Below are 25,825 nucleotides of genomic sequence, written 5' to 3'. Positions count from 1 at the left end.
CTTGGTAAGACCAAACAAACACATTGGCTTCAGTTTTTTTCAATCTTTTGCTTAGGAAATCAGGTGCCCCTAAAGTTTACTTTCACATTCTAAATACAGCATTTTTATTAAAATCTCTCATGGGTTATAATAATGTATAGTCTTTAAAACTGGGAGAAATTAATTCCAAAAACCGCTTCCATCACTGTCCTTATGGCCATTATCTAACTAGATAATAATCATTGCCATGAGCTTTCAGTTGAGCATAGGCTTAAAACCCTCCTGGTAAATATACTCAGGACAAATTCAAAAGTGCCAGCTTCCAAATTGAATACAAAAACAAAACTCATTTGGGTTGTCCAATATGAAAAACAGTAAATTTCAAGCATTAATCTTCAACTGAAATGACCAAGAGGGACTGTCAAAAGGGATATTTGAATAACAGAGCAGTGGACTGCATCTGGGAATGAAGTGAAGCAACCTATAAACATAATAGGAGACACAGCAAGAGAGACAAAGCACACTGTTGTTTTTAGTGAAAAATGAAATCAACACGTTTAATAAAGCTTGGGTACCAAACTAGAATACAAATCACAAGCGTTGCACACACCCACACATCTTCTCATTTACAATTCCACTGATGCCTCTCAACAGAGGCGAGCAACATAATAAAGGTAACAAATTAAAACTGGACTCTAAAAAGAGCCAATAATATAATACACAATCACACAAGAGAAGAGGTGGCAGGCTACGCTGCCAGAATCAAAGACAGCAGCTTCACAGTAAGTTCACCATCAATGATGGCTACCATCATCTTTATTTGGTGGGGGGAAGGGGTGAGCGGGCAGGAGGGAGGTGGGGGGAGGGGGCTACCATCTTTCATTAATTCTGTACATAGTGAGGTTTCGGTCTAGTAACCTTGATCGAATGAGTCCTCCGTGGAGTCACTGAAGGACGAGTGGGCTTCTGCTTCCTGCAGCAGTAAAGCAAAGTGCTTGTGTTTTGTCTTGCTGAGCGCCTGTTTGGATGCCAGTGTTCCTGATGCCACACCCCTCGTCGATGACGGGCGGCTCCTCTTGGACGCTGTCCCACCCAGGCCGGCCCCCCGCGTGTGCATACTGGGTCTGCCCAGAATAGAGTGAGGGGGCCACCCTGCCTTCATCGATCCATCTTCCTCCTCCGAGTCTGTATCTGTTTTCAAACCAGGGGGGGCCATATCAATAGGTTAGAACTCCACTTCATTCCTTTTGGAACAATATCAGCTCTACTGAGTCAGTCTGACTCCAGGGAGAGGAAAGAAAAAAAATACATGCACCTAGTTTCCCTCCTTCTTCCGTAGTGATGAATTACAACTATGAATGCCATTACTTCATTAGCCCACAGCATACCACCACAAAACATCGAGCACATTCCTAATAAACAAAAGCAACAAACCTGTAGGAATAAAACACCCCCACAATACATGGGGCGCTCCATAAAGCATCTCAGTGTGCAGGATCAGCAGGAATGCGTAATGCTTCACAGCACAAACATTGGGTTTGCCACATTAACCGATCGGCCTTTTCAATTAAGGCTTCACTTATTCTGCAAACACACTTGTGCTAATGCCACACATTTCAGAACTTGTTTTAATCCTTCATTCACAACTGAAGCTTGACTGACTGGAGAGGGAATGTTTGAATACGGAAGGCTATTTTCTAGCAACATTCATAATTTATGATTATTTGCATTATGTTAAACAGGACGAAGGTTATGTGCTTCATAAACTAAATAGGCAGAGGCCTGCACAGAGAATCCTCTGAAACCTTCAACCTTCAACTCAGCAGGCAATGGTCTTACTTACTGTATGAGTAGCTGCTCACTTCGGACCGTGCAGGAGAGTACGATGCTTTCAGCTGACCTTTCCCCTTTAGGCAGGGGTCCATATTCTTCGTTTTAGCTGCCATCTTGTTTTTGCCTTCTTTGGAAGGCTTCTGGAAGATGCCAAAGCCCTTGGAGTGGCTCTTCCTGCCCTCCTTTCCCTTCACCCCCATTTCATGGAGCATGAGGAGCTTGTTGCAGCTCCCAGAGCTGGCTTTGGCTTTCCCTGAGGGCCCGTCTACAAACTGAAAAGGGGACTTGTGGAGTTTACCCAGTTTGGTGAGGGACAAGGCCTTGTCCAGCTTGCTCGCCAACTGCTCCTGCTCACTCACTTTTTTCCTTTTGCTGCTTTTCATCTGCATCTGTGGAAGAACAGGAGCAGTGGAGTAATTACAGCCCAGCTCTTTGAAATTACCGAATCCCAGGCAGCAGCAGAAGACACTGCACTCAGTGCAGCTTGTAGCTTGATGAAATGACACTGCTGTTATGGAAAATGACTCTTGTTTGATTAAACAACACCTCCCTGAGCCGAAGTGCTAAAGTTTGATGAAATACAGGACGGCATGCATTAGCAATGAATCACACTAACTTGCTGAGAGTAACTGGAGGACGCTTCGTGTTCGTTCCAGCCCTTATTTCTCCTCTTCACTTTCACAACTCCGCTGTCCATGCCCTCCTCCTCATCCAGGTTGGGTCCCCGAAAGCGCTTTCTCAGCCCTTCTCCGGTCTCTGAGTCTTCGGACAGGAGCAGACTCCTGCCAAATCTAAGACAACGTAGGGCATGGAAACTGGAGTTAAACAGGACACTGGAGTTTGGCAATGGCACACAGACCAGATGAGCCCCGGCGGCACACTCACTTTCCGCACTTGGGGTCCAGTTTGCCAGCAGGCGGTGAGAGAGCGGAGACACCGTGCTTCCTCTTCCTGGGCCGTCCTGGTCCTCTCCTCGCCAAACTCCTACTCTTCTCCTCTTGCTTCTCCCTGCATAATGTGCCAAAAGCAGGGCCTTCAGAACTACACGATCTCCACTGAAACCATTATAGCCTCGCCAATATACCAAAACCAGGGCCTTCATACCCACACACTGCCCAGATAGAACTATGCCATTTTCAGTGCATGTCATGTTTGCAAATTTCTTATTTGTTTTATTCTGATCTAGTTAGTGTACTCTGTATACTCCATATATAGTGCACCTTTTTGAAATACCTTTTCTTTCCTTGACACTTCCCAATTATCTATGCAAGACTTGACAATAAAGATGATAATGCAGTAAATGAATGAAAAGCCTTGCATTTACTAGGGTGGATGGAGAGACAAATTATTAGAACATATATTAAAATGTGGGCATGCATGCGCGTTGTGTGTATGTTTCACATGTGTAAACTCACTCAGAGTCCCTGCGTCTCTGCAGCTTCATCAGCTCCCTCTGCTTGTCCTTGTACCTCTTCTGCAGCTCGGCCAACCTCAGGCGGTAGTCGACCTCCAGGGTGTCCATCCCATCCATGGGGGACTTCATGGAGTACAGCTGAGCATGACAGACAAGGGAGAGTCACTGTGTCAAGGGGGCCCAGCCCAGAGCAGCACTAACTAAGAGAGGGATCTGTGTGCTTTAGAGGCGATACATCTCTAACACTTTTCCAGTGCATTCAAGGAACAGTCCAAAAAAAGTCGGTGATGCTCGGCACTGACTGAAGGAGTATCGTAGACTCTCCCTGACATCATTGTACCCATTGTCAAAAAAAAAAAAACCCACCATCGTGCCCCTGGCTGAATCTAGTATACCCATTGCAGTGGCTTTTCTGTGAAGTTTATGCATTATACAAACTATGTGCAGCTTTAGTGCCACTCACAGAATTATCATGAGGAGTGGAACATCCTTAATTATGAACTAAAACTCTGTGGGTTCCAAGGACATATTGCACCGAAAACCTGGAATACATTTTGGAAAATGATCTGGGAGTAAGGATTTGATACACCCACACTCACACACTGGTCTTGGAACGCTGGAGTTTTGCTTCCCATATGACTTATAACCTTCCACTCTGCACTGCTGTCTGATCTGTACAGCAAAGACCTATTTTACAGTAGTTGACCAAAACAAAGATGCTACCTATCACCTGTTTAACCTTAATTAAAATCTCCACAAGTATTTTATCTCTCTAATGAGAAGTCAGAGCAGTAACATTTCAATTCCAGTGCACTGCGGGTAACTCCCTTGAGAATGTGTATTTTTTCGAGGAGCCAATTAAACAGCAAAAACACATTAATATAACAAAATACACAAGATACTGTGCCAGTGTAGTGAGGGGAGTGGGGGCAAGAGGGAAGAGGGGGGTAATCACTCTTTCCAGCAACCTGAACATGTGGAATATGAACATCTGCTAAATGATGTAATGTACTCTAAAAAAATGTATGTGAAGAAAGTGCTTGAGAGAGGTGTCCTCTCCCAGTCATGCTTACAGACTCATCCTTCTTCTGCATCCAGCTGTACTTCTTGTTGGGGTTGAGTTCGCGTGGGAGACGGAAGGGGACCGCGGGTGCGCAGTCCAGCGCCTCCAATAACACCTGTCTGCCAGCCAGCAGGAGGCTCTCCAGACCACAGTGCACCACACCTGCGTAGACAGAGGACATCCATCAGGGTCCTGCAACACATGCTCTTGTGACAGGGCTTAAAATAAACAAAACATTAAATATTATTACAACATGCAAGATAATCATTGCACTTTGCTTAAGAAAATATTAATCTCAAAAGCTATCAATATTCATTTTCACATTACTGATGGTAGGAATTTCATCATATTGGACCATACAAGAATACAAAGGTCCATATAGATCTGCTGATGAACTGTTGGGTGGAACACAGGGATCTGAACCTTCTTGCATGGACATACTCTGAATCTCGTTGCGACGCCTCTCCAATTCGAGCTCGGCGATTTCGCTCAGCAGGGCGATCCCATCAAGGGCTGGGGACTCCGGGGGGAGGGGGCCGGTGGAGCTCTGCGGGGCTGTGCAGCGGGTGTCACTGAGGGAGGGCAGGGAGCAGGCCTGGGGCAGCTCGCTGGCCGTCACCAGCGCGAGCATTCCCGCCATGGGGTCCTCGGGCCGGATGTCCAACGCGCTGGCGGGGGGCGGGCTGTCCGGTGTGGGCGCTGGAGACTCGCAGGACAGTTCAGTCGCGTGCGATGCTTGAACCGCCGGCTCCGCCACGGCGCCCTCAACGTCCAACTCCTCCACTGGGGACGGGGCCTCATCTGGCCGCTGCAGGTCCTCCGTGTGACCTGGGGCTTCACTGTGCTGCGCAGGGGCATCAGCGTTCTCCCCCACAGTGCAAGACTCCCCCTCCTGCCCCTCTGCATTAGCCTCTGTCTCCGACACGTACTGGGTCGCCGGGTGCGGAGCCTGGCAGCTTTGGACGGATGTCTCCTCCAGTTTCACCTTCCCCGCGGCCACCGCTTCCTCCTCCGCCGCCTCGTCATCCACTGTCATGCCTGCACAGTGGCCCTCCTGCTCGGGGCTTGCGCTGCGGTCCTGCCTGGCGATCGCTGGCAGGGCCACGGAGCAATGGCGGGGCTCCTGACCGGCACGGCTCAGGCCCTCCTTGCTGTCCTCCAGGCCCGGCTCCTCCTTGAGCGCTGCACCATCTTCCGTCGGCCGCTCGTCCTCGGGGGCGTGCAGAAGCTCCGGCACGGCAGGGGAGTGCAGCCGTGCTGTTTTGACATCTGCTGAGGTAGCCAAGTGTTCCGAGGTCCCCGCCGACAGCGGCACATCTGGTGCCAGCCCGTCGGCATCGGCCGCGGCAGCCGGCTGGAGGAGGTAGGGGTAGTGGCTGCCGAACGGAGCGGTTATCGATTGGTAGGGGTAGCCGGGAGGAATTTCTGCCAAAAAAGGGGAGAGAGCAGTTTGTGAGGCTTGGAGCGTTTATGAATAAAGCAGAGGGTTTTCAATGGGCTAAATCTCCCTGTGACAGAGTGACAAAACGATTAATCACGGGCTTACACTTCAGAACCGCAGCTTTATGAAAGTTTCATGAGCCAAACAGCTCCAGAGCAAAGCTGCACAAGTACTCCCACGTACACACACAAGCATATTACTGCAAGCATGAAATTCTATTTATACTGAACATCCAACATGTATAAAAATGGGCCTCTTTGCTTAGATCTTTTTCCTGAATTCAGAGGAAATGTCAAAGGAACCATGCAAAACACACAGAGGAATGGATAACTGTGGATATCACTCTGTAGGGGCAGTTGGCACCATATGAAAGGACCCTCTGTAGTGATATTCACAAACTATTCATTACAGCTTCCCTCTGCAGTAGATCTGAACATTAAACACGCTGCTCATGCCTTGCTAAATGGCCCAAACGGATTCTTCAGTCCGTCCTCAGAAAGTATCACTGTTTGCATTGCAAATGGAACAACAGCATGTGTCAGAGACTAAGGAGCAGCGTTCCCCCATACCAGGATATAACGTTCGGAAGGATGCGGACGCTTGCTTCTGCAGATCCAGCTCTTTCTTCTCCGCATCCTCCACGGATTCCTCCTTGGGAGGGATGGATGGAGGTGGCGGGGGTGAGGCGGGGCTGAGCGGGTGCGGGACCGGAGTGGAGGGGTGGGAGTAAGGCGGCCGGGGCAGCGGAGACTCCACCTTCTGCTGGCTCTCAGCCTTGAGGGTGGCTCCCGGGGAGGGCAGCGGCGTCAGGGCCTTGGCGTAGGAGGTGGAGGGCGTCGGGGACCTAGAGAGCGCTTTTCGGGAGTGCAGAGCTGGAGCGGAGGCAGCCAAGAGACCCTGCTTGGCACCTTCGCCGCCTCTCTTGGCAGCTTTGTCCTCCAGCTCCGCTCTCTGTTCGCTTGCTTTTAACCGCTCCTGTGGGGGGACAGTTGTGGCACACAATTAGGACACTTTCTTCAACATGGAAACGGATCCCTTCGTAAAAAAGAACAGCCTGGAAAGCTCTTCTCTGGTGGCTTCATATGGTGGTCTAATTTTAATAACACTCATTTAATCCAGAAACCCTACAATTTGCTGCAGCAAATGCTTCAGCATCTGTCCTTAGCAGTGCTAGACACAGACGATGTCTATCTTTCTTTAGGCGCTCGACACTGAACATCGCTTGAGAACTGAACATTGTTTCAAAACTGTGACACTGGATCTACAATGACACCTCATAAACACAGAACATATGGCTGCACTGTCACTTACGTTATAACATCACACCAACAGCAGCATTATACTGATGGAGTGATCAAAAAAAATGAATTTTCAGACATTCCCATCTGTGAATGATTTTCTACAGGCAGCTATGTCTAAAATCTCAGACACAGCAAAATGGACTCAAGCTTCTCATCAGTCAAGTGGTGAGCATCCAATCATCAGACCCTTTTCATGAGAACCTCTCCCTCCCAAAGTGTATGGAGTGACGGAACCACAGAAGGGTCTCACCACTAGCTGGGCGCTCCTCTGCAGCTCCATGACCTGGGCGGCCTGCTGCTGGATCATGTAGAGCTCCTGCTGGCGCAGAAGCTGCTGGTGGGAGAGGAGCTGCAGCTGGTGGGCATGCTGGAGGGAGGCGCCCGTTGGCGGGTACATTCCCGGCCACATCGGGGGGCCCCTCTCCATCAGATCAGCGGCTGCAAAGAAAGTGACACCCATAGACATCAACACACGTTGAGGCGACGGGCCTGGCCAGAGCATTTGTGTTACAGGAAACGGGAGGTGAGAACAAGGGCCCGGAGAGGAAGCACGTACCGAAGTGCGGGAGGTGCTCTGTAGGGATGACCAGCAGCTGTCCCGACTGGGGGTCCCGAGCGAAGTGGTACGGCGAGGGTATGGAGCCGGGAAGGGGAGGGGCGTACCCCGGGGACAGGCCCTGGTGGAGGGACGAGTGACCCAGCCCTGCTAAAAGGCACAAGAACACACACACTCAGGCGTCCTCCCCTCCTTTCCAGTGCCCTCCAGCTGATGGAACTATTTCTGCTGCCATTCCAGTGGTTTCTTGCGTGCAGCGGACCAGATCCCCAGACAGCCATGACTCCGCTGTTCAACATTGCCGTCGTTTATTCAAATACATGATTCACAACACACAAGTCAGGAATGTGAGCTTTCTCCTCATCTGATGTTTGACTATTTTTGAGCTCTGTTTTGTTTTCTGTCTAGACAGAAATTAGAACATGCAGGAATTCTGATGTGACCGTTTGTTTGCTGTTATTTTTGGGTCGGGGGAATATGTGCGCGCCGCAGGACGAGGAGGGCAAACCATGAACGCTTCCTAATATGTCTCCTCTGCTTTCCCAGATGAAGGAGTGCCACAAATCAGCAGACCAAGAGGGTCATGACTAAGAGCATCAATCTGTTGAAGACGGCTATTAATGGTGCCCATCACAACCAGGACTTTTATTAAATCATCTGTACTAAGAAGGAAAGGGTCATTCAGAAATTTAGGAAAAAAACTGGCTAAACAATCAAAAATTCTTGCCTTAGCCTAATTCCACTCCATAAGTAAATGTTAATAAAACCAGAGAGATGTCTTTTTTTCTGTGATGCCCAGTTCCATTGCCCTTGCAGTGATGAGTTGCTGCTTGACTTATGGCTATACTGGGAGAAGTGGCAACCTCTGCTGATTAAACAGTCCATCAACGGCACATCATGACCTTACATGGTCAAGTCGGAGGGAAACAGATTCTGCAGCTGGGTGTTCAGGTTTGTTTGATGGTGGTGAGGAGGTTCTCTGAGGTGTACCGTAGGGGGATCCTGGGAGCCACATGGAAGGGCTGCCTGTGCGAGGCATCCACGGGTGCGAGGCCAGCTGGGAGGCTGGGTCAGTGGGCCACCGCCCAGAACCGGCGAGTGCAGATCCACCCGTTACCATGAGATTGGGGTTCAGCCCACTGGTGGACACCACAGGCGGATGCATCTGTGTGTACTCTGCCAGCTCTTTATTCTCCCTGCAACAGTAACAACACCCAACAGGTGCAAAGATCACACACAAAGTCTCAAATACAACACATCTGCTCTTTCAGGACCACAACGATAATGACTGAATGGAAACAAGACCTATCCATTTCTGACAATTTATAATTAAATCAAAGCTGCTATCTAATTGGATTTTCATCCAGAAATCTCTTGACCAAATGATTACTCACAGTGCCCTGAACACAACAAAGCTAAAGATAAATTATCCGGTACCTTGCTGTGAGAGTCTACTACTTTAAAATGGATGGCAAAATTGAACAAAAAAAATCTGTGTAGGTGCAATCTTGTGCACCCAGAATTAAGTTGAAATGCTACACAGATCTGAGGGCGTAGGCATTATTGATTCTCCAGTGGCTGATATTGACATTTTCCAAAGCGACTTGGCAAACCAATGCACCTTCCCTAGGCTAGTGCTCCAGCTCTCACACCCATGTAATACATAGTTGTGTCCTCCAATACCGATATCACAAAAAGAGATCTGTGTGTTTACTCAACTTTGGTGTGTAATCAGTCTCCTCAGAGCAGGACAAGGGCTGGACTGAGGTGAACGGGTGACCTATTCATCTACACAAGAAAATGCTGCAGCGCTCTGACAAAGAATCATCCTTATTATCTGGGAACCAACAACACGTGTTGGCCTCTCTCTGAATCCCGTCTCGCGGTACGCTCAGAAAGCAACGTTAAAAGCAGGGCCCTGCTGAGAGAGAGCCAGTCCTTTTATTAGATGCCAATTTCCACAGTAGGGGAGTTTGGGTTTCTCTGCCACTTTCAATGAGTGCAGCACTTCGGGGAAAAAAAAAGGTTCACATGAGCTTGGGAAGTACTTATAAATCCATCCCCATTTAAGAGACATATACACTGAGACAAACTGCAAAGTAAACCGCAGGGCTGCAATTGCATACGACCGAGATTTCTTCTCGGGCATTTCCAGTGAGCTGAATCGTTTTCATAATGCGATCTTGTTCATTATAAGTTTTCCTATAGCATTTTCAACACTTTTCTCTCCCCTCATTTGAGATTCAAGGCCTGCCCCCCATTCCTCCTCCCTCTGGCAAGCCTTGACATTCCCCTCCAAGCTGCTCACAATAGCCAGTCTCACCACAGGCATTTTGGGATTTGTTTATGCACTGTGAAGGCCCGCCTACACTGAAGCGAGCACTGCATTACTTATGGGAACCGCGAGAACTTCTAACGAGTAACCTTCAAAGGACAAACATCCTTGCCCTTTATCAGCCCTTATCTCCACTCTCCACACAACGGAAGGAAAAATAAATCTCTCAATGGCATCCTAGTCGCACACCTTTTGGAGAAAATTGGGAATAGGCGTTTTGTTCAGGCTTTATTGTTCTTCCGCCTCATGTGAGCTGCAATGCAGGCTCCGGGGCCAAAGGGCACAAAATCAAACCCTCCAGGCTTCATTGTGAACACACACAAAAGGCACTGCTTGGATCCCCAAGAATATGAAAACACACCAGGACCATAAGAGCAATGACACAAAGTAATGCCAAAACAACTTTTACTCGCCCTTCAAGCCAGAGCAGGCAGTGTTCCCTTAAATTTTGTAAGACTCTCAACATCAAAGTGAAGAGACTATTACTAGATACTTTGTTTTTCCTCTAATGGAATATACAAGGCAACATTAATTTAATATCCTATTTTTATTCCTCTTTTTTTCTTTAAGATCTGCCCTTTATGCTTTTATTTGTGTCTGGCAGAACATTATTGATGCATATGATTCTATTAACTAGGCCAATGTGATTTTAACCCTACATCTCTTTGAGGAAAAACAGGAAGAATTGTGACAAATTCTTAAATCCACGGTTTATGAAACAAATTTAGAGGCTGACATTTCACCAAAACAAACAACCCTGTGTTTTTTTTTTTTTTTTACAGCAACTATACAAAATAAACAGAACCAGCAGGGCGAAGACTATGAACAGTCCCTTGGGGTAGCTGGCCTTCCAGAGACTCCATCACAAGACACTTGCATGATGTTAGGGTGTGGCCTGAAAAGAGCCATGTATATTTAGAAAAAACAAAGCTCAAGGAGTCCAGATTTTCCAGCCTGTTACACATTTTTTCTGGATGTCCTCTCTGCTGCCGAGCGCTGGTGGTGCTCACTGGCCGGTAGACGAGCTCATCGTTATGCAATGTGCCGGTCTCATCGCGGACAGCGCGGTGGTAATTAACGCCAGCTAATGGCCTCCCTTCTACTCCTCTTACCGCAGAAGCTTCTCCTGCTCACGTTCCAGTCGGCCTGCCAGGAGACGGTCCCCGCGGTGACGGAGGCGCTCCTCCCCGCCATCCTCCTCTGGACGACCTGAAGAAAAAGGGTAGGCGGTGGACGGGGGACGCAGGGGGAGGTGAGCATTAAGAGTTTGTGAACCAAGAACCAAAACAAAAACAATGGCAAAATAAAGAAATTTTAATTGAAAATCTTAAAACCGTACCACTGCCAAACTCATCGACTACCTTCTATTCGATGTGATAACCGTGCACATTTTTCCCCCATCCGCCACTGACACAATGGTGTCCTTATTTTAGCTACATTACAGAGGGAAAACATCACTTTAATGAAGCATGTGCTGCTCTGAACAACAGAATTGCCTCTGAGGAATAACATTCATCACGCCATTCTGCACAAAGCCTGGAAAAGTCTGGACACCACATTCCCTTAATTTCCGGCACCTCAGCCCCATCTAGCTGTCACCCATCATGGCAACAGGACACAGGCGTGTGGCCCTCAATCAACTGACACCCTCCCTGACCATATCCTCTGTAAATCCACAGACACCATCTCTCAGATTATTGTCGCTCCACCACTTCCTCGGGATATGATTCACTCCCATCCATTTTCGTAATTACATGTTAAACCAATGTTGCTGATGGTAAAGCCTGAGCTAGTGCCTCCATCTAAACAGCTTGGTGAACATCGGGTGTAAAAATAGGCCCTTCACTAGTCCGCAATTGTTCTACTCATCTGTCACTGTGCTCCACACAAGTCAAGTGGGATGTGTTAAATCAAGGTGCAGATTACCGCAGCACCAGAGACACAGGGGACTCAGGCAGGCATGCGCACTGTTAACAACCATCCCTCTGCATCAGACATGATAATAACCCTCCCATCAGCATGCGAGAAAATTTGGTTATCAGGTTTTGAATGGAGTTGAGGGCGGTGTCACCAGCGACATTTGCAACCACATGAGGTGTGAGGATGCTTTGCAGAGAAGATCCACTTCTTTGGAAAATTGTGACCGTGGACCCAATCACAATAAACTGTGCCTCTTTTGAGGGGGGAGGAAGGAGAACCTGACAGAAGAAACATGGTCCATCTGCTCCAAGGCATACTACGTATGCATGTCTTCTTGCACTTAAAATACCACAAAATGCTAATGGCCACAACCTGAGCATTTGCTCACTAAGTGATTACTGGCTTGAAGGTGTCCAAACCAACAAAAGTTACAGGTATTATGGGGATAGAAAGCTGTTTTCTACAAGTATATCTGACCTTTAAGCATTGGCACATATGGAGGGTTGTCTTTTCTTGGTGAAGAGATTCTGTTTTCTGTATATCTTATAGTAGGGGATGAGAGAGCATACAGATCTCAATCACCAATGCTCAGAGGAAAGGTTTCAGTCCTGTTTCCAAGGTTACCGAAACCCACTGCTAAATACCAGCCTTTTACTCCACAAACACTACAGATTAGTCATCTAAAGCTTGCTTTCTATTTTTTAAATACTCTGTAAATGTAAACATTCTCCTCTCAGCGCAGGCGGGCTAATGTTATTACTACAATCCCCTGGCACACAGAAGGAAATAAATGAATACTTTTCTCACTCTCTCCCAAGGCTGATTCTATTGCTTAGCAACAAACCCAAAGGCCTATTAGAATTCTGTCCTTGTTTTGCAGCTTTTAGTTCTGCTCAGTAAATTACATTTAATGCAGGCAGGCAGTGTCTTAGTGAAAGGCTTAACAAACTGTTCCCCTACACTGGCAGGGACGACTGTGGGCCAGGGAGGCCCTAGCAACAACTAACTTCACAGACAAAGGTTCCGGACTGTGCGTCCTACATGAAGCCCGGGCTGATGAATGACCACACAGCTGCTCGGAGGGAAGAAAAGGAATGTGTAACCATTTTTCTACTCCCATGGTGTTGCCAATCACCCTTTTTTGTCAACACTGAAGGCACATCGAGTGAGAAACTAGAGCAGTCACATGACTTGGCCTCTGCAATCCCTAAACCGTGGTGTACCAGGCCTAGCCAGGCACTCCACAGACTTCTGTAGCTCTGTGTTCAACCAACCAAAAAATGACAAAATGCCACTGGTGTCTTCTGCCTGTATACTCTCCAAAACAGCAGCCTTATTTTACCTTTTGTGAAAATTTAACAAAAGAAAAATCAGTATCACTTAAGAGGATACCATCCATGTAGGGTGAGAACTTCCTGTCACTGTTGATGCACAGGGTTGAGTCCCTCACCTTTGATGCTGCCCAGAGGGAGGGGTCTGTCCCTGTCCCCAAGGCTAGAGCTAGGCTTGCTGCTACTGTCCCTCTGGCGGGCAACCGCCACTGCAATCCCCACCGGTGGGTGTCTGACCTCCACTTCTCCCTGCGAGCCAATGCTTTCTCGGCCGAAGGACTTTGCACTCTCAGGTCGCTCAGGGTCCCTCTTCAGCTGCTTCCCAGGCTGCTGGGGCGGGAGGTGCTGGACTTTGGACACACCAGGCTGACCCGCCTCCAGCTTCATATTGCCCAGGCCACCGAAGGGGCTCCTGATGCCAGAGCCGTGCCTGGAGGCGGAGTCCTTAGTAAAGTTGCCGCTGTACTTAATGAGGCTCTGCATGGGAGACACTTCCCCGTGGGCTCCTGAGTGCAGGCCCTCAGAAGTGCCCCTGGAGCTCCCACTTCCCGAAGGCTTGTGGAGCCCGGGGGACTCCAGGAAAAGGCCCTTGCCTTCCTCGTCCCCCCGGCTTCCGTGTCCGTGTTGGGCTACAAGTGCCGCCATGTGGCTGGTGGCGTAGTTTCCGATTTCAAAAGGCTTCCATTTGGGTTCTGCAGAGGTGGGGCTCTTCATCACGTGCTGCTCCATGTGCATCCTGGCAGGGTCTACACCATTGTACATTTTGCCAGTGTCTCTCACAGATGCCCTTTGAATCCTGTCCCGTTCTTGGCTACGAGACTCAGCCTCCAGCGCCATTTTGATCACTTCTTTGGATGTGGTGCTGGTTAAGACGTAGTCCCGCGAATCTGGGCTGTGGCTGGATTTGCTCACGTACATTTCAGAGGGTGGAGGCCTTTTCGTGGCCAAAGAGTTCGACCTAATAACAGAGCCCTCTTCTCTCAGCATTTCTGCTCTCTTGATGTCGTTATGGGAAGGAGAAGAAGGACGTGCATGAGGCGGCCATGTGGGGTCCAACAGAGTCCTCTCACCACCAGCCTGCAGGCCCCCAGATCTGTTACCATCTTTTTCCCTGTTTTTGTCGCTTTTGTTATCTCGAGCCTGTGAAGCTATTTGGATTGGCCCGTTTCTCTCATCATAAACCTCAACAGAAGGCACGAATGTGGGCGCGATCACTTTGTGTTCTCTTCCAGGCTCTTTCGCTGCGGAATAGAGAGGGTACAGGCTGGGTGGCATGTGGTGGGAGGGATTGTACATGCCAGAGGAGACCAGCCTGGGAGGGGGCTGTGAGGAGCTACTGTGAGGGGAGGGACAACTACAGGACACGTGCAAAGTGCCGACCGACGTCACCACCGAGTCGCATTTCTTTAGCTTGTCCGCCTGGCTGTAGACCCCCGGCCGCACGTTCTCATCGTGGTGGCCAAGGTCCCTGGAGCACCTCTCCTGCTCGGCGCCCTGGTACCTGAGCGCAGTGCCGCTGCCACCGCTGTTGCAGTTACTCAGCAAGGAGGTCTGAAGAGGGTTCTTAGACTTTGGCTCCGTGGCGCTCAGACCCGGGGAATGCTCGTGGAAGAAAGGCGGCGTGCGCTCTCCGCTCTTCAGAGGCCTGTCTGAGCCCCCAGCCTTCCGCTCACCCTCCAGCTTCACGTCCTGGGTGAGGTCCACCACACTGTGGGGCCTGGACTCCTCTTTGGGCCTGTCCCTATCCTTGCGTGGAAGAGGCTGGCCGAGTTCACTCTTGTAAGGTTTCTCCTTGCTGGCCTCCCTGCTGGAATCCTTGGATACCCTGGGAGGTGGTGGTAGGGCCTCCTTCTCTCTTGGGAGGACAGTGGGCACGTGGGCGGCTGGAGTCCTGGAGATGGAGGACTGGGAGTGCAAGGCTGACTGCCCAGCATGGCCGGGGAGGTAAAACCCATCTGCAAAACACAACCAGGGGAAGCATTAATATGGACAGCCAGGCAGCTTATTGCTCCCAGACTCCATGGGACGTTACATGCATTATGCATTCATCCCTATACCTGCACTCTTAAGCCTCCACTCCCAAAGGCCCTCCTGTATTACCACAGCAGGCCCATCTGATAACAGCTAATATCCATGAGCTTGAAGCGTTATGCATTGTTGTTGGGTGAAATTAAGTTATAACTGTTATAGCAACCTGCAGCAGTGATTCATTGTACTTCTGCACTAAATGGCAGTCCTCCCTTGGGCGCTTGGCATAAAGTTATCGACAAACCACAGACTATGACAAAATTTTTACCTTGCAATGACCCAGTAAAATAATACATCCCTTGCACATGCAACATGAACAGTCAGACACACACGTGCGCAGACACATTCTCTTTCTCCCACTCTCTCCCTACGACTCAGCAGTTGTCTGTTCATAAGATATAGGCCTAATAAAAAGCAAAGTAATTAAAAGCTGAGAGGGTGGACAGAAAAATCAATAAGATAATACTAATCAAAAAGATAGTGGCGGACTTCCATCTGTTCTGTTGACCAGTGAAAACATGTTTGAGCAACATCACACGCTCCAGTTCTTTTCAATGAGAGCCCTTTTTCTCAGCCTTTCTCCCCTCTTCATTAGCTGAGCTGCGGGAGGTGCAGTCACTGTCCGTACCACATGGGCTGCAATGCAGTCTTCACTCTGCCAGCCAGAGGATCAACAGCGCTGCTCCCGATGGAGGGGCTACCATCTGCAGTCAATTTTACCGTTTTGGTAATTAAAACGTCATTTTTGAGGCACAAATAAAGCAAACAGAAACAGCCAGAAATGTCAGAGCGTTGGTAGGATTTACAGACATTACTGAAAACGCCCTCCGGTGCAAGGCAACGTGGTGAATTTCACATCTCTCAGTAAGTCGAGGTGTAAATCGACCACAGTTGAACTCCACTCCTTGCAAGTGTCACTTAGGGGCAGTTTCATACCTCTTTCCCTCTGCCCTTAGTGGGAGTGGTTTATGGTTTGAGAGGCCTGTGCAAATGAAAAAAACTCAGGACATGGCATGCGATGGTGTGTGCGAAAGGCGGGCGGAGGGGAACTGACCTTTCTGGGAGTCAAAGAGCGCGTGCTGGCTCAGCTGGGTGAGGAGGGGGCTGCTGCTGCTTGAGTGCTCCATGTGCCCCAGTGGAATGTAAGGACTGGGGTACAAACTGCTGGGCAAGTGGGAGTACCCTGGAAAGACAAGAGGCATATTGTGCAAGATTCCCCAAAACAGCCATTCAGCTACCTAGGTGGACATTATAGCTTAATAACAACAATGAATTAGCAGGACAGAATATACCAGTTACATATAGGATATTGATTCCCAGTCTTTCTCCTACTCTCCACACCAGACCAAATGAAACTCAGCTGTCAGCTTCCAGAAGAAAGATTAGTCATTTTTCAATGAAAATATTCCCTGTGTTATTGTTTCTCTGCATACCCTGTATTTCTGTGAAACAGTTCGTTTCCAAATTTCCTAAAGGCAACAGGACCGTGTGGGCAGACCATGGGAGGGAGGTCACCGGCAGTCACCTCTCTCAGTCTGGCCCTGGGTGGTCACACATGGCACAATGAGTAGGAGGATGTGTGCGCAACTCCTAAGCAGGCTCAAAATTCTCTATGAAGATAGCTTGCCTTTATGCTTTAGGCCTCATGCTTTTGTCATGGTAAATGCTAAAAGCTACGTTCATTTGTTTAGTTAGCACCACCTGCACATAGCCAAATGTCTAATTTCTTGAGCCAGTTATGGATGAATATTCAAACGTCTCTGTGTGTTTCACTGAAAGATCCTTATTTAACCCTCTCCTGCCCTAAACTGCATTTAACTCCTGAGCTTGTGGGACAGGGCTCGTGTCTAACCCACCGCCATAGTTTTAATGCCATGCCCTTCTCTTTATTATCACTGTGCAATATTTGATTACAGTTTTGGTCTTTGGACTTTACAGCTTACTTGATAATGAGTCCATCTGGTACCTGGGATTAAACACTGACACCAGGTGTGTACATTAGTGCACTATGGACTGAATTTCAGAGGGTTGGAAAGGTTTAGTTCTAATACATAGTGATGATTGAAAACCAATCTGCTGACAACTGATCATTTTCAGCCTCAGTTTTACAGGGACAGGAATATGACACTCCAATGGAGAAAATTGTTTCTATTCTTCCTTGAAACACAGCTAAATTAAAAGTACAATTTGTACATCAAAGTAGACACGAAGTCTTTCATCTGAAATATAAAGAGAGGTTGCATCCTTTACACTGACAAAAGGGTTACGTCCTCTTTTAAACAACAAAGACTGATTTGGGAGATATTTAGTTTTATGCTAAAGAGGCATGAATGTGTCTGCATAGGGAATGCAGCCTAAACACTTATAATCAGTACAGAAGTACTGCAGTACAGAGTGGGAGTCATAAAGCAAAGATGGGGTGAAGTGACTTGGATCGATTTACGGACACCCAAACAAAAGGGTACACTGGCCATCAACCGTTCAAACACAAGAACAGAGAATGGGCCTGCCCTTGTGCCAATGCTAAGATTGACACATGGAATATTTGTTTTCAAAGCCACTGTGTTTTGAACAGGCAATAATAACACTTGCGTGCACATCAGACAGGCTCAGCAGTTTCGAGAAGGTCACAGTGCTGTCATGACAACTAATAAAACAGCCACATTAAAAGATGAGTGACAAACAGACATTGGAAACCCTGTCCATAAAACAAACCTCTTCGACAGCCATGAAACGATCACATACACACACCCACACACACACACACGTGCACACACACACACACACACACACACCTGGTTTTATTCTGATGGCAGCTCTGTCCTGTGAATGTGCTGCTATGCTGTACTGAGATCTCAGTGTTAGTGGATATCCTAACCTGAGAGCAGTGAGAGCAGCAGGATCAAAGAGAGGCTTAAACAGGAAAAGGTCAAGCACTCCTCACATCAGTTTCCCTGAAAACATACCAGTCAAAAGAAGAGGGGCATTGTGACTCAATGCCCTTAAGAGTTTCACGAGATTTCTTATGCAAAGAAAGGCCTAAGGAATCTTGCTGCTGAAACAAGGGTTACTCAGATTTTTGAACCTCTGAACCACTTGCCAATGTTCCAAATACTCTTCTCAAATATTTGAATTTCTCATGCCATTTCAAGTAAAATATATAATCATACCAACTTTGATACATATGTATATGTACCCTGACCATTAGGTTCCACTCTCATTAAGCTGGAGTTAGCTTGCATACATGAAGGAGCAGGAACGCGCAGATCACGTAACAGTCGCTGTGATCATCGGCTGTAATTTAGGCATTCAGTCATCATGTCAAATATAGACACATCAAAGCAGGGTCGAGATGTAATTCAGTCACAACATGTTATTGCACAATTTCATTATGTAAATCACCTCATTTCAAGGCTGCATTTTAACATTAATCAGTGTTTGAGTTTCATATTTCTGTACAGCGCTCTGACTGGGCTGCTGCTGGGGTACCATACAGCACACAAACCATGGTGTGACACACAGTCTGTGTCTCCTGTCCTTCCTCACATTTTCCATTAATGCTTCAGTCACTGCGCAGGCTCTTCACATCGATTTAGAGATGGTTTTTACTCATCTTTTCAACATATGCTTCCAGAGAAGCAATGGATTCTTGCAAAGAGTCACTAGCCGCGCACACTTTCCAGATGGTTCTTCTAGCGGGAAATATCTAGCTGTAACACAGCACAAGAGGATTTAGAGAGACACAATGGAGAGTGTTGTGGCAGAGGTGGGACTGAGGATAAGGGCTGATGGAGTCAATAGAGTGAATATCTCTCAAACTGCACTGATGCCAAATTCTCCTTGTTTACACTCATATACATATTAATGTTGCTCCCCACAAGGCAAATTAAACCGTCTGTCAAGAGGCACAAATGAGAGGCATCTTGACAAAGTGTTAGTGGGAAGGTCATGGAAGGACAAAAGGTCAGAGGTTAGGAAATTTTAATGAGTGTTACCAGAGGTCAGTGGAGCAGTTTATTGCTGACCAAGAAAAGCAAAACAAAAATGCAACGACAAAGAATACACATTGAGACAATTTGTCGAAGTTTTCTGCTGGATGTCTGCCACATTTCAAACACACAGTCCCTTCAGTTGCTTCAAAATCTCCTGAGGCATATTCTTCAAAGAGGCTCATGCCTATCACTCTTCTAACACTCGTGCAAAAAGCAAACACAGTGCTTAACAGAAAAAGAAATGGATAAATGCTTTAACGCTTTGAGTCCCAAGCCAGCCATTAGCATGTTTCTGGAAAATAATCTTTATCACTCACGGGGACGACTACTACTATCATTCAGGCGGGTCCAGTTTATGGTTTACTTCAACTGTCAGTCTCATTAATATTTACCAACACATAAGGGCATTTCTGCCTTGTGTGTCATGAAACAAACTGAATTTTGTACATAAAATTCTCTACTGAAAATCAATATCCCCAATGAAAAAGAACCACTTCATAACCTCTTGACTTCCCTGCATTACGGATGGATTCAGATGTGGCATGGGATTTTCTAGACAGCACAGCATTTAATGCCTCACCGCCGAAAACCATGTGCGGCCTTGCATTTGGACGCATATGCCACATGAAATCTGAGTGCTGCATTATTGACGGTGCTGGGACATTCGATTCCCCGGAACTCTCCGTAACTGCCGTCAATCCCTCAGGACTCATCTCTCAGGAATGAGAGAACCGCTCACGATATTCACAGCATCCAGAGGTATTTATATGGCAGGGAAGCTACTCGGCTACACTGCCAGGAAACACTGGAAGAAACAAACACAGAGACACCGCACAGGTGGATGGCGGAGATGAAAGCAACTGTGCAGCTGTGAACGAGGTCTGAGGCCACAGACCATAGAAATGAAATGCTTAGAGGAGACACTTCATCTCAAAAATGTGAGCTGTAGCAGAGGAGTTATCAAAGAGTGCCGTGAAAGCACCATACAGAAGCTCAGTCTCTGCACTGCATTATCATACCCACCATAATTCTTCCTCAGAAAGCATACAACCAGAATGAATATGAAAAATATCATAGCAATTAAATGAAATTTGGTTCTTAGGCTGGAAGGGAGGAGCACTGTTTATGTTGTGACTAGGCAGAATTAGCGTATTAACATGAATGGTTCTCATCCAAGACCACCCAAACCATCACGCCCTTAGAAATGGTCTAGATCAGTTATTCAAATAACTAGCAAGTATTCTTGTATTCAAGTATTATTACATGAATTCTAGTCATTAATTGCTTACTCTAGTCTACCTGATCAACAGATCCTAAATACTATACACTTATCCCAGTTAGATAAGGATAGCGGTAAGGATAAACATAGCTAAGGCTTCCCGCTTTTAAGATAATTTATACCTTTTTACTTTTACACAAATTATAAAAACCATCTGAAACTACAAAAAACATAAATGTGGAGTGAAATGTCTTTCAAAAAGCACTTCTGCCATTTACAACATCCACCATCCAGTTTGCTGCTGTTGTTGTATGTGCAGAATGGAATTAGCATGGCGGTTAAACAGAAACTCAAATCTCTTTTCCTCAGGGCAATTTAGCAAATTTGCATTTGAAGTGATAGAAACCCAAACAACCGAGAGCATGATTTAAAAGGTGATCGCTATCATGCAATCAGCATTACTTTGCTGAAAAGATTTTGTACCCAAATCACATGCCTACAATTTGTGATTGGCTAACACACAAGAACTTCTTATCCCCACATATTTACAGCAAACATAAAAAGCATGTCCAACGGCAAGTTATCAGTGCAACCATTTTCTGTTTATCACTGTTCCTTTGCATTAGCAGACTATAAAAAGCCAACCTGAACACTACCGTAACATTAGACCTTATTTGATTCAAACTAAAATTATAAATGTATTTTTAAACACTGAACATCAGTCACTATATCATGACACCTCTACAATAACTTCAGAAAATTTGTATGTGTGTGAGAGCTGCTTTCTAAATGAGAAGAACAACTAATCACCAGCTAATCTCAGTTTCTCTTGTGCAATAATGTAAGCAAATGTCAACTTCAGCAATTTCTGGAGGATAATTAGTTTTAGCTGCCCATTGGCCTTTCCAGCACTCAAACCCTTTGAGATAGCCTCTGTGTGGAGAAACATTCAAGCCCATTCCTGGCAGCTGATAAAGACCATCTCAAGACTATGATGGGGTGGAAAAAGTCGACAGAAAAAAGAAAGAATATAATCCACCAAACAGATTAAGGGTTTAAGCCAGTGTGACTGTGAATTGAGAAGATATACAGGCTTGCCTCTCAGTGCATACAAGAATGATTTAACCTACCAATTCTCCAGGGAGCCATTACGGAGAATGGGATAAGGTTACAGTAAAGTGATGCAGATAGTATAGAAATTTGTGCTTTGAAAAGGGTAATTTCACAGTTAACTTTTCCAAGTGGAACTATCTGAATGGGGCAATTAACATTCACAGAGGAGAATGTTTGAAAGGTATTTTATATACCGTCACTGAGCATGCTGGAAACTGTAGAGAGCCGTGACTGATTTATGAACACCACCCCTTGCGACCTCACCTTCTCCTTCCCCAAGGTTGAGGACATCAGAACTCTGACATCAGTGTCGCAGGGACCTCTCTGCTGTCGTTGCAGGGAAAGGTCACACGTGGAGCTGGCTGGGTTCTTGGGAAGGCCCCTGGTAAGAGGGCAGGGCTCCAAGCTTGACATGTCACAGGTCATTAGCTTCGGCCCTTGCCGTACCAAAATACGGGAGGAAAATGGCACCACCCCAGAGACCACACAGACCCATCCTGCCCCATCTCCCTCACTATAGCCTCTGAACACACAGCCAGGGGGAGTAAGCACCCAGCTGGCAAACCTCACAGAGGACTGCCTAACATTCTGCTCTCCTCTACTGTATGTCAGAACAAAGAAAAACGCTGCACTTCTATTTTTACCATTACGGTATTTCCACAGCTACACAGATGCAATGAATGCTATCCTACATCTTTACTCCTCCCCCTTGCACTTTTAACGACGCCCCCGGCTGCATGCCTTCCAACCTATCAACAAAGCCTTTAAAATGTGAGGCTGAACTTTCCCCTCAGATTGGAAACACATGTGTAACAAGAGTAGCTGGCAGAGGAGCGTGCAGAAGTGTGGACGGTAACGTGCAAATCCACATCAATCACACGCCTGGGGGTGTGCAGGCAGAGGGAGCATACTCCACTCGCTGCCAAACGGCAGGGGCCAAAGGTGAGTGTCACAGACCATTAATAGACCTGAAAGGACTTTCAGCCGACCAATAGAAGCTTTTCACTCTATTCAATGCAAAGACATGAGAAACGTGAACTCTTGGAGAGAGGGAAGCGGGGGGGGGGGGTCCCCTTTATATTCTTACAGAATATACAGCTGCTACACTGATAGTGTTTGAATAACAAGCAATGTGAGACTGTGGTGAGGTCTGCGATGGTCGGAGTTAAAAGCTGTTTTCAGGAACATGCACACAGAAACAGGCTATTTTAAACCCTGGACAGGTATTGTTGCAGACATATAAAAGAGAATCAGTGATCACATTCAGCAAAGTTATTTCCAACTCTATAGGATGTTGGATTAACAATTTAAAAAACAAAGTAATATGTGAAAAATGGGACTACGCTCTATTTTTCACAATAAGAAGACACCAGCCGCTCAAGTGAAGCAGTTGAACTACAGATTCCATTGTTTCTTATTTTGGTTTTAAAAATAGCGAAACTCCACTTGGTGCTCTTCCTTATTTTTTTATCGGAACCAGGTGCGTCCTTCAGAACAAACATACGTGTTCAAATATTTTTACAGGCAGCACAGACAGAGTACACCTCAATGCCAGTGATTCATCCCACTTCTATACCGGTAGAGTTGGAAAACAGCTTTGAAAACTATGACAGAGAGATTTGTCAGGAATTCACCCCAATCTTTCTCTTTAGCAACTGCAACAAAGGCCTTGTGTGTACCAGGCCCTCCCAGGAGCCGACCTGATGAATAATACATGCATGTAGAGTTTTGAGTCTGAGGAGAGGGTATCGTTTTAGTTTTTTCGCACCGAAGCATTTTTGAGGGATCTAATTGATGGCATACGAAGCTGAACAAATTGCCAAGACTTCTTTTTTGTGTGTTTTTTTTGAAGTAGTCTTCTAAAAGAAAAGCGTTCGGAGGCAGATTACAGGCTGTAGGGAGTGCCCCGCCTCAAGAGAGCCTGCAGCTGTCATCGCCAAACCCCACAACCCCCCTCCCAACCATCCACCCCACCGGATCATCCGTCAGCAGCGGCACAAGCCCCTTTACAAGAACATGCCAAGAGATCTGCCACTCTATAATTACGGCACTGCTGAGTTACTGGGGGAGAGAGACAGCGAGAGATAGGTGGGCCCCAGGAACTGCTCGTCATATCGGTGTCGCTGACCGCTGGTTGTATAACAGCGCGTAAAGGAGGACCACAAAACCAAAACCTTTCGCCCCACAGGATGAGAAACCTCCTTTATTAGCTATGTGGTATAGCATTGAGGCTGTATCTACTAAGAAGGGCTTCTTTTTTTCCATGCACAAAGGCATGCTTGGCTGCCTGGTACGCTTTTTGGGGGAACTATTCTTAACCAATGCCCTTTTCATCAAACTTTGATGGAAATCAAATGTGCACTGCCCCCTGTGGCCCTGGAAACACAATGGGCTGTTTTTTATGTGGGAAAACATTTCAGGAGTGACAGAAGCCTACAGCTAAGGTTGTGATATTTGTAAATGCAAGCCATATTTTAGAGAATTTATTGTATCAAATTTACATTTAAAAAAACAGCAAATATCCATACCTTAGGCATGATAAAATGCTGATGTTACCAACTTGCAAAGTCAATATGAGAAAGTGACAGACATTACTCAACTTACCCAAACTGTTTACAATATCATAGTTGAGTACACACCATTATGTCAGCAAGACTACAGATTACATATCATTATGTTGGTGAGACTGCAAGTTCCAGATTGACCATACACTGGTTTAGAGCAAAAAACGGTGGTTCAGCATAATGTTCCACCTTCTTGGCCACTTCGCTTACCTGCTGTGCGTTAGGTCCAACAACATATCTGGTGATAACTGTTCTCTAAACTGAGATAATGTAAGCATTGAAGCCAAGCAATCAAAAGAAGTGGTCTGTAAACGAGTCTCATACGGACTAAGCAAGGCTCCTCTCTGGGGTCCGTGCACACTTATGTCTGATGTCACCAGACAAAGGTAAGCATAGTTAAACGAGAGAGACCTCACACAAAGTCAGTGAGACAGAACTAGAAGACCAGGAAAGGATAGGCTGGCTCAGACACAATATACTGTGGAAATAACTAAATTTGAAAGGACATTTAATGAACACTGCTCTGAATAAATCCCTTCTGCTTTTTGTAGTTGGGGTTAACTGTAGTATAAAATGTACAACAAACAAGAGAGGCTAGCTATCTAGAAACACAACAATTGTGATGGCATTAATCATATCCATTGCAGCAAGATATAAAAACTGTTTTTGGAGCATTGATCACTTCAAACAGGAGCTTGTGATAGTAATAGCTTGACCATGAAACAGCACAAAATTTATTTACAAATATCTTTTGCAATAATTGATGGGTATTTTTTATTAATCTATTGATAGGCTTGTGGCGGCTATTCTGTAAAATATGCTCGTAATAGACTAAATTTGAAAAATAAATTTTACAATGATCTAATCTAAAGGTACGTATAACAGCTGCTCTTACCTAGTGTATGTTGTTTTTCTCCCATGACAAATAAATTTAGTGATACCAGCAATAACACGTTTGACATCCTTGCAAGCTGCTACTATCTAGACATTTTTATTTTAAAGGAGAGACTAAAATAACTCAGATAAATCACACTAAACCGTTTTTCATACATGAAGGGATATTGACAAGATGCACTGTGAAGAAACAGCCTGTATGGATACTGTGCATCTTCTTGTAGATTCTAATGTAATTCTAATGGCTTATTTACTCACAGCTTTTTTTTCAGGAAACCCCAGACCTCTCCCCCCTCATCACTGGGAGCTGTTATTCATTACACCGCTCAAATCCAAACCAGTCTCCTATTTCACGAGCCACCACATCCTTCCTTTGTCTTGGCCCAACATTCTGCAAACAATAAACCTGACTGTTAAATCCAATATGTTTGAGCACGCTTACATCTGGGAAGGCTCTGCTTTGTTTCGAGCTGACACCTCTCCCAACGTTTGCCCTGCGAGAAATGCGGATGGAGATAAGCTGGAAGCGGGACACATTACCCTCGTGGGGATGGGACGCCCAGAGCTGTGCCATCTGTAGGTTGGAGGGGGTGGGGGCTCTAAAGGAGGGGTCGGAGGCCATGGGGGCAGGGGTCCCGTGAGGGGCGGAGGAGCCGCCAAGCCCGCCGCTCACATACCCGCTCAGGAAGGGGGTGGAGCCACCTGTGAAGGCATCACCTGCGGACGACAGGAAGAGAAATGTCAGCGGTTGTGCAACGCCTGTGCAAACTGGACGGCAAACGCAACACGTCATTCCTAAACCCTACGTTTATTTTTCAAATGAATTACTGCTGTGCAAAACA

At 46.6% G+C, this 25,825-nt stretch overlaps 1 protein-coding gene across 11 annotated transcripts in view; it reads right to left on the bottom strand.

Moving 5' to 3' along the window:
- Positions 1 to 25,825, bottom strand: part of LOC118793950 (trinucleotide repeat-containing gene 18 protein-like) — a 69,892-nt gene that overhangs the window by 20,168 nt on the left and 23,899 nt on the right. For 8 of the 11 annotated variants that reach the window (XM_036552059.1, XM_036552050.1, XM_036552106.1 and 5 more), the window contains 15 exons: positions 25,524 to 25,700; positions 16,256 to 16,384; positions 13,293 to 15,128; positions 11,035 to 11,131; positions 8,578 to 8,783; positions 7,588 to 7,737; positions 7,282 to 7,469; positions 6,300 to 6,705; positions 4,731 to 5,714; positions 4,300 to 4,451; positions 3,228 to 3,364; positions 2,698 to 2,820; positions 2,429 to 2,603; positions 1,823 to 2,201; positions 898 to 1,170 (listed from right to left, as the gene is read on the bottom strand). In XM_036552059.1, coding sequence (XP_036407952.1) covers positions 898 to 1,170; positions 1,823 to 2,201; positions 2,429 to 2,603; positions 2,698 to 2,820; positions 3,228 to 3,364; positions 4,300 to 4,451; positions 4,731 to 5,714; positions 6,300 to 6,705; positions 7,282 to 7,469; positions 7,588 to 7,737; positions 8,578 to 8,783; positions 11,035 to 11,131; positions 13,293 to 15,128; positions 16,256 to 16,384; positions 25,524 to 25,700 — 5,412 coding nt within the window. The remainder of the gene's footprint in view (positions 1 to 897; positions 1,171 to 1,822; positions 2,202 to 2,428; positions 2,604 to 2,697; positions 2,821 to 3,227; positions 3,365 to 4,299; positions 4,452 to 4,730; positions 5,715 to 6,299; positions 6,706 to 7,281; positions 7,470 to 7,587; positions 7,738 to 8,577; positions 8,784 to 11,034; positions 11,132 to 13,292; positions 15,129 to 16,255; positions 16,385 to 25,523; positions 25,701 to 25,825) is intronic. The other 3 variants (XM_036552068.1, XM_036552129.1, XM_036552122.1) reach the window with 1 other exon arrangement.

This window comes from Megalops cyprinoides, chromosome 1 (assembly GCF_013368585.1).
Source record: "Megalops cyprinoides isolate fMegCyp1 chromosome 1, fMegCyp1.pri, whole genome shotgun sequence".
Taxonomy (NCBI): Eukaryota; Metazoa; Chordata; class Actinopteri; order Elopiformes; family Megalopidae; genus Megalops; species Megalops cyprinoides.
Note: the sequence above shows the minus strand (reverse complement) of the source record. Positions and strands in the feature narration are given on the sequence as shown.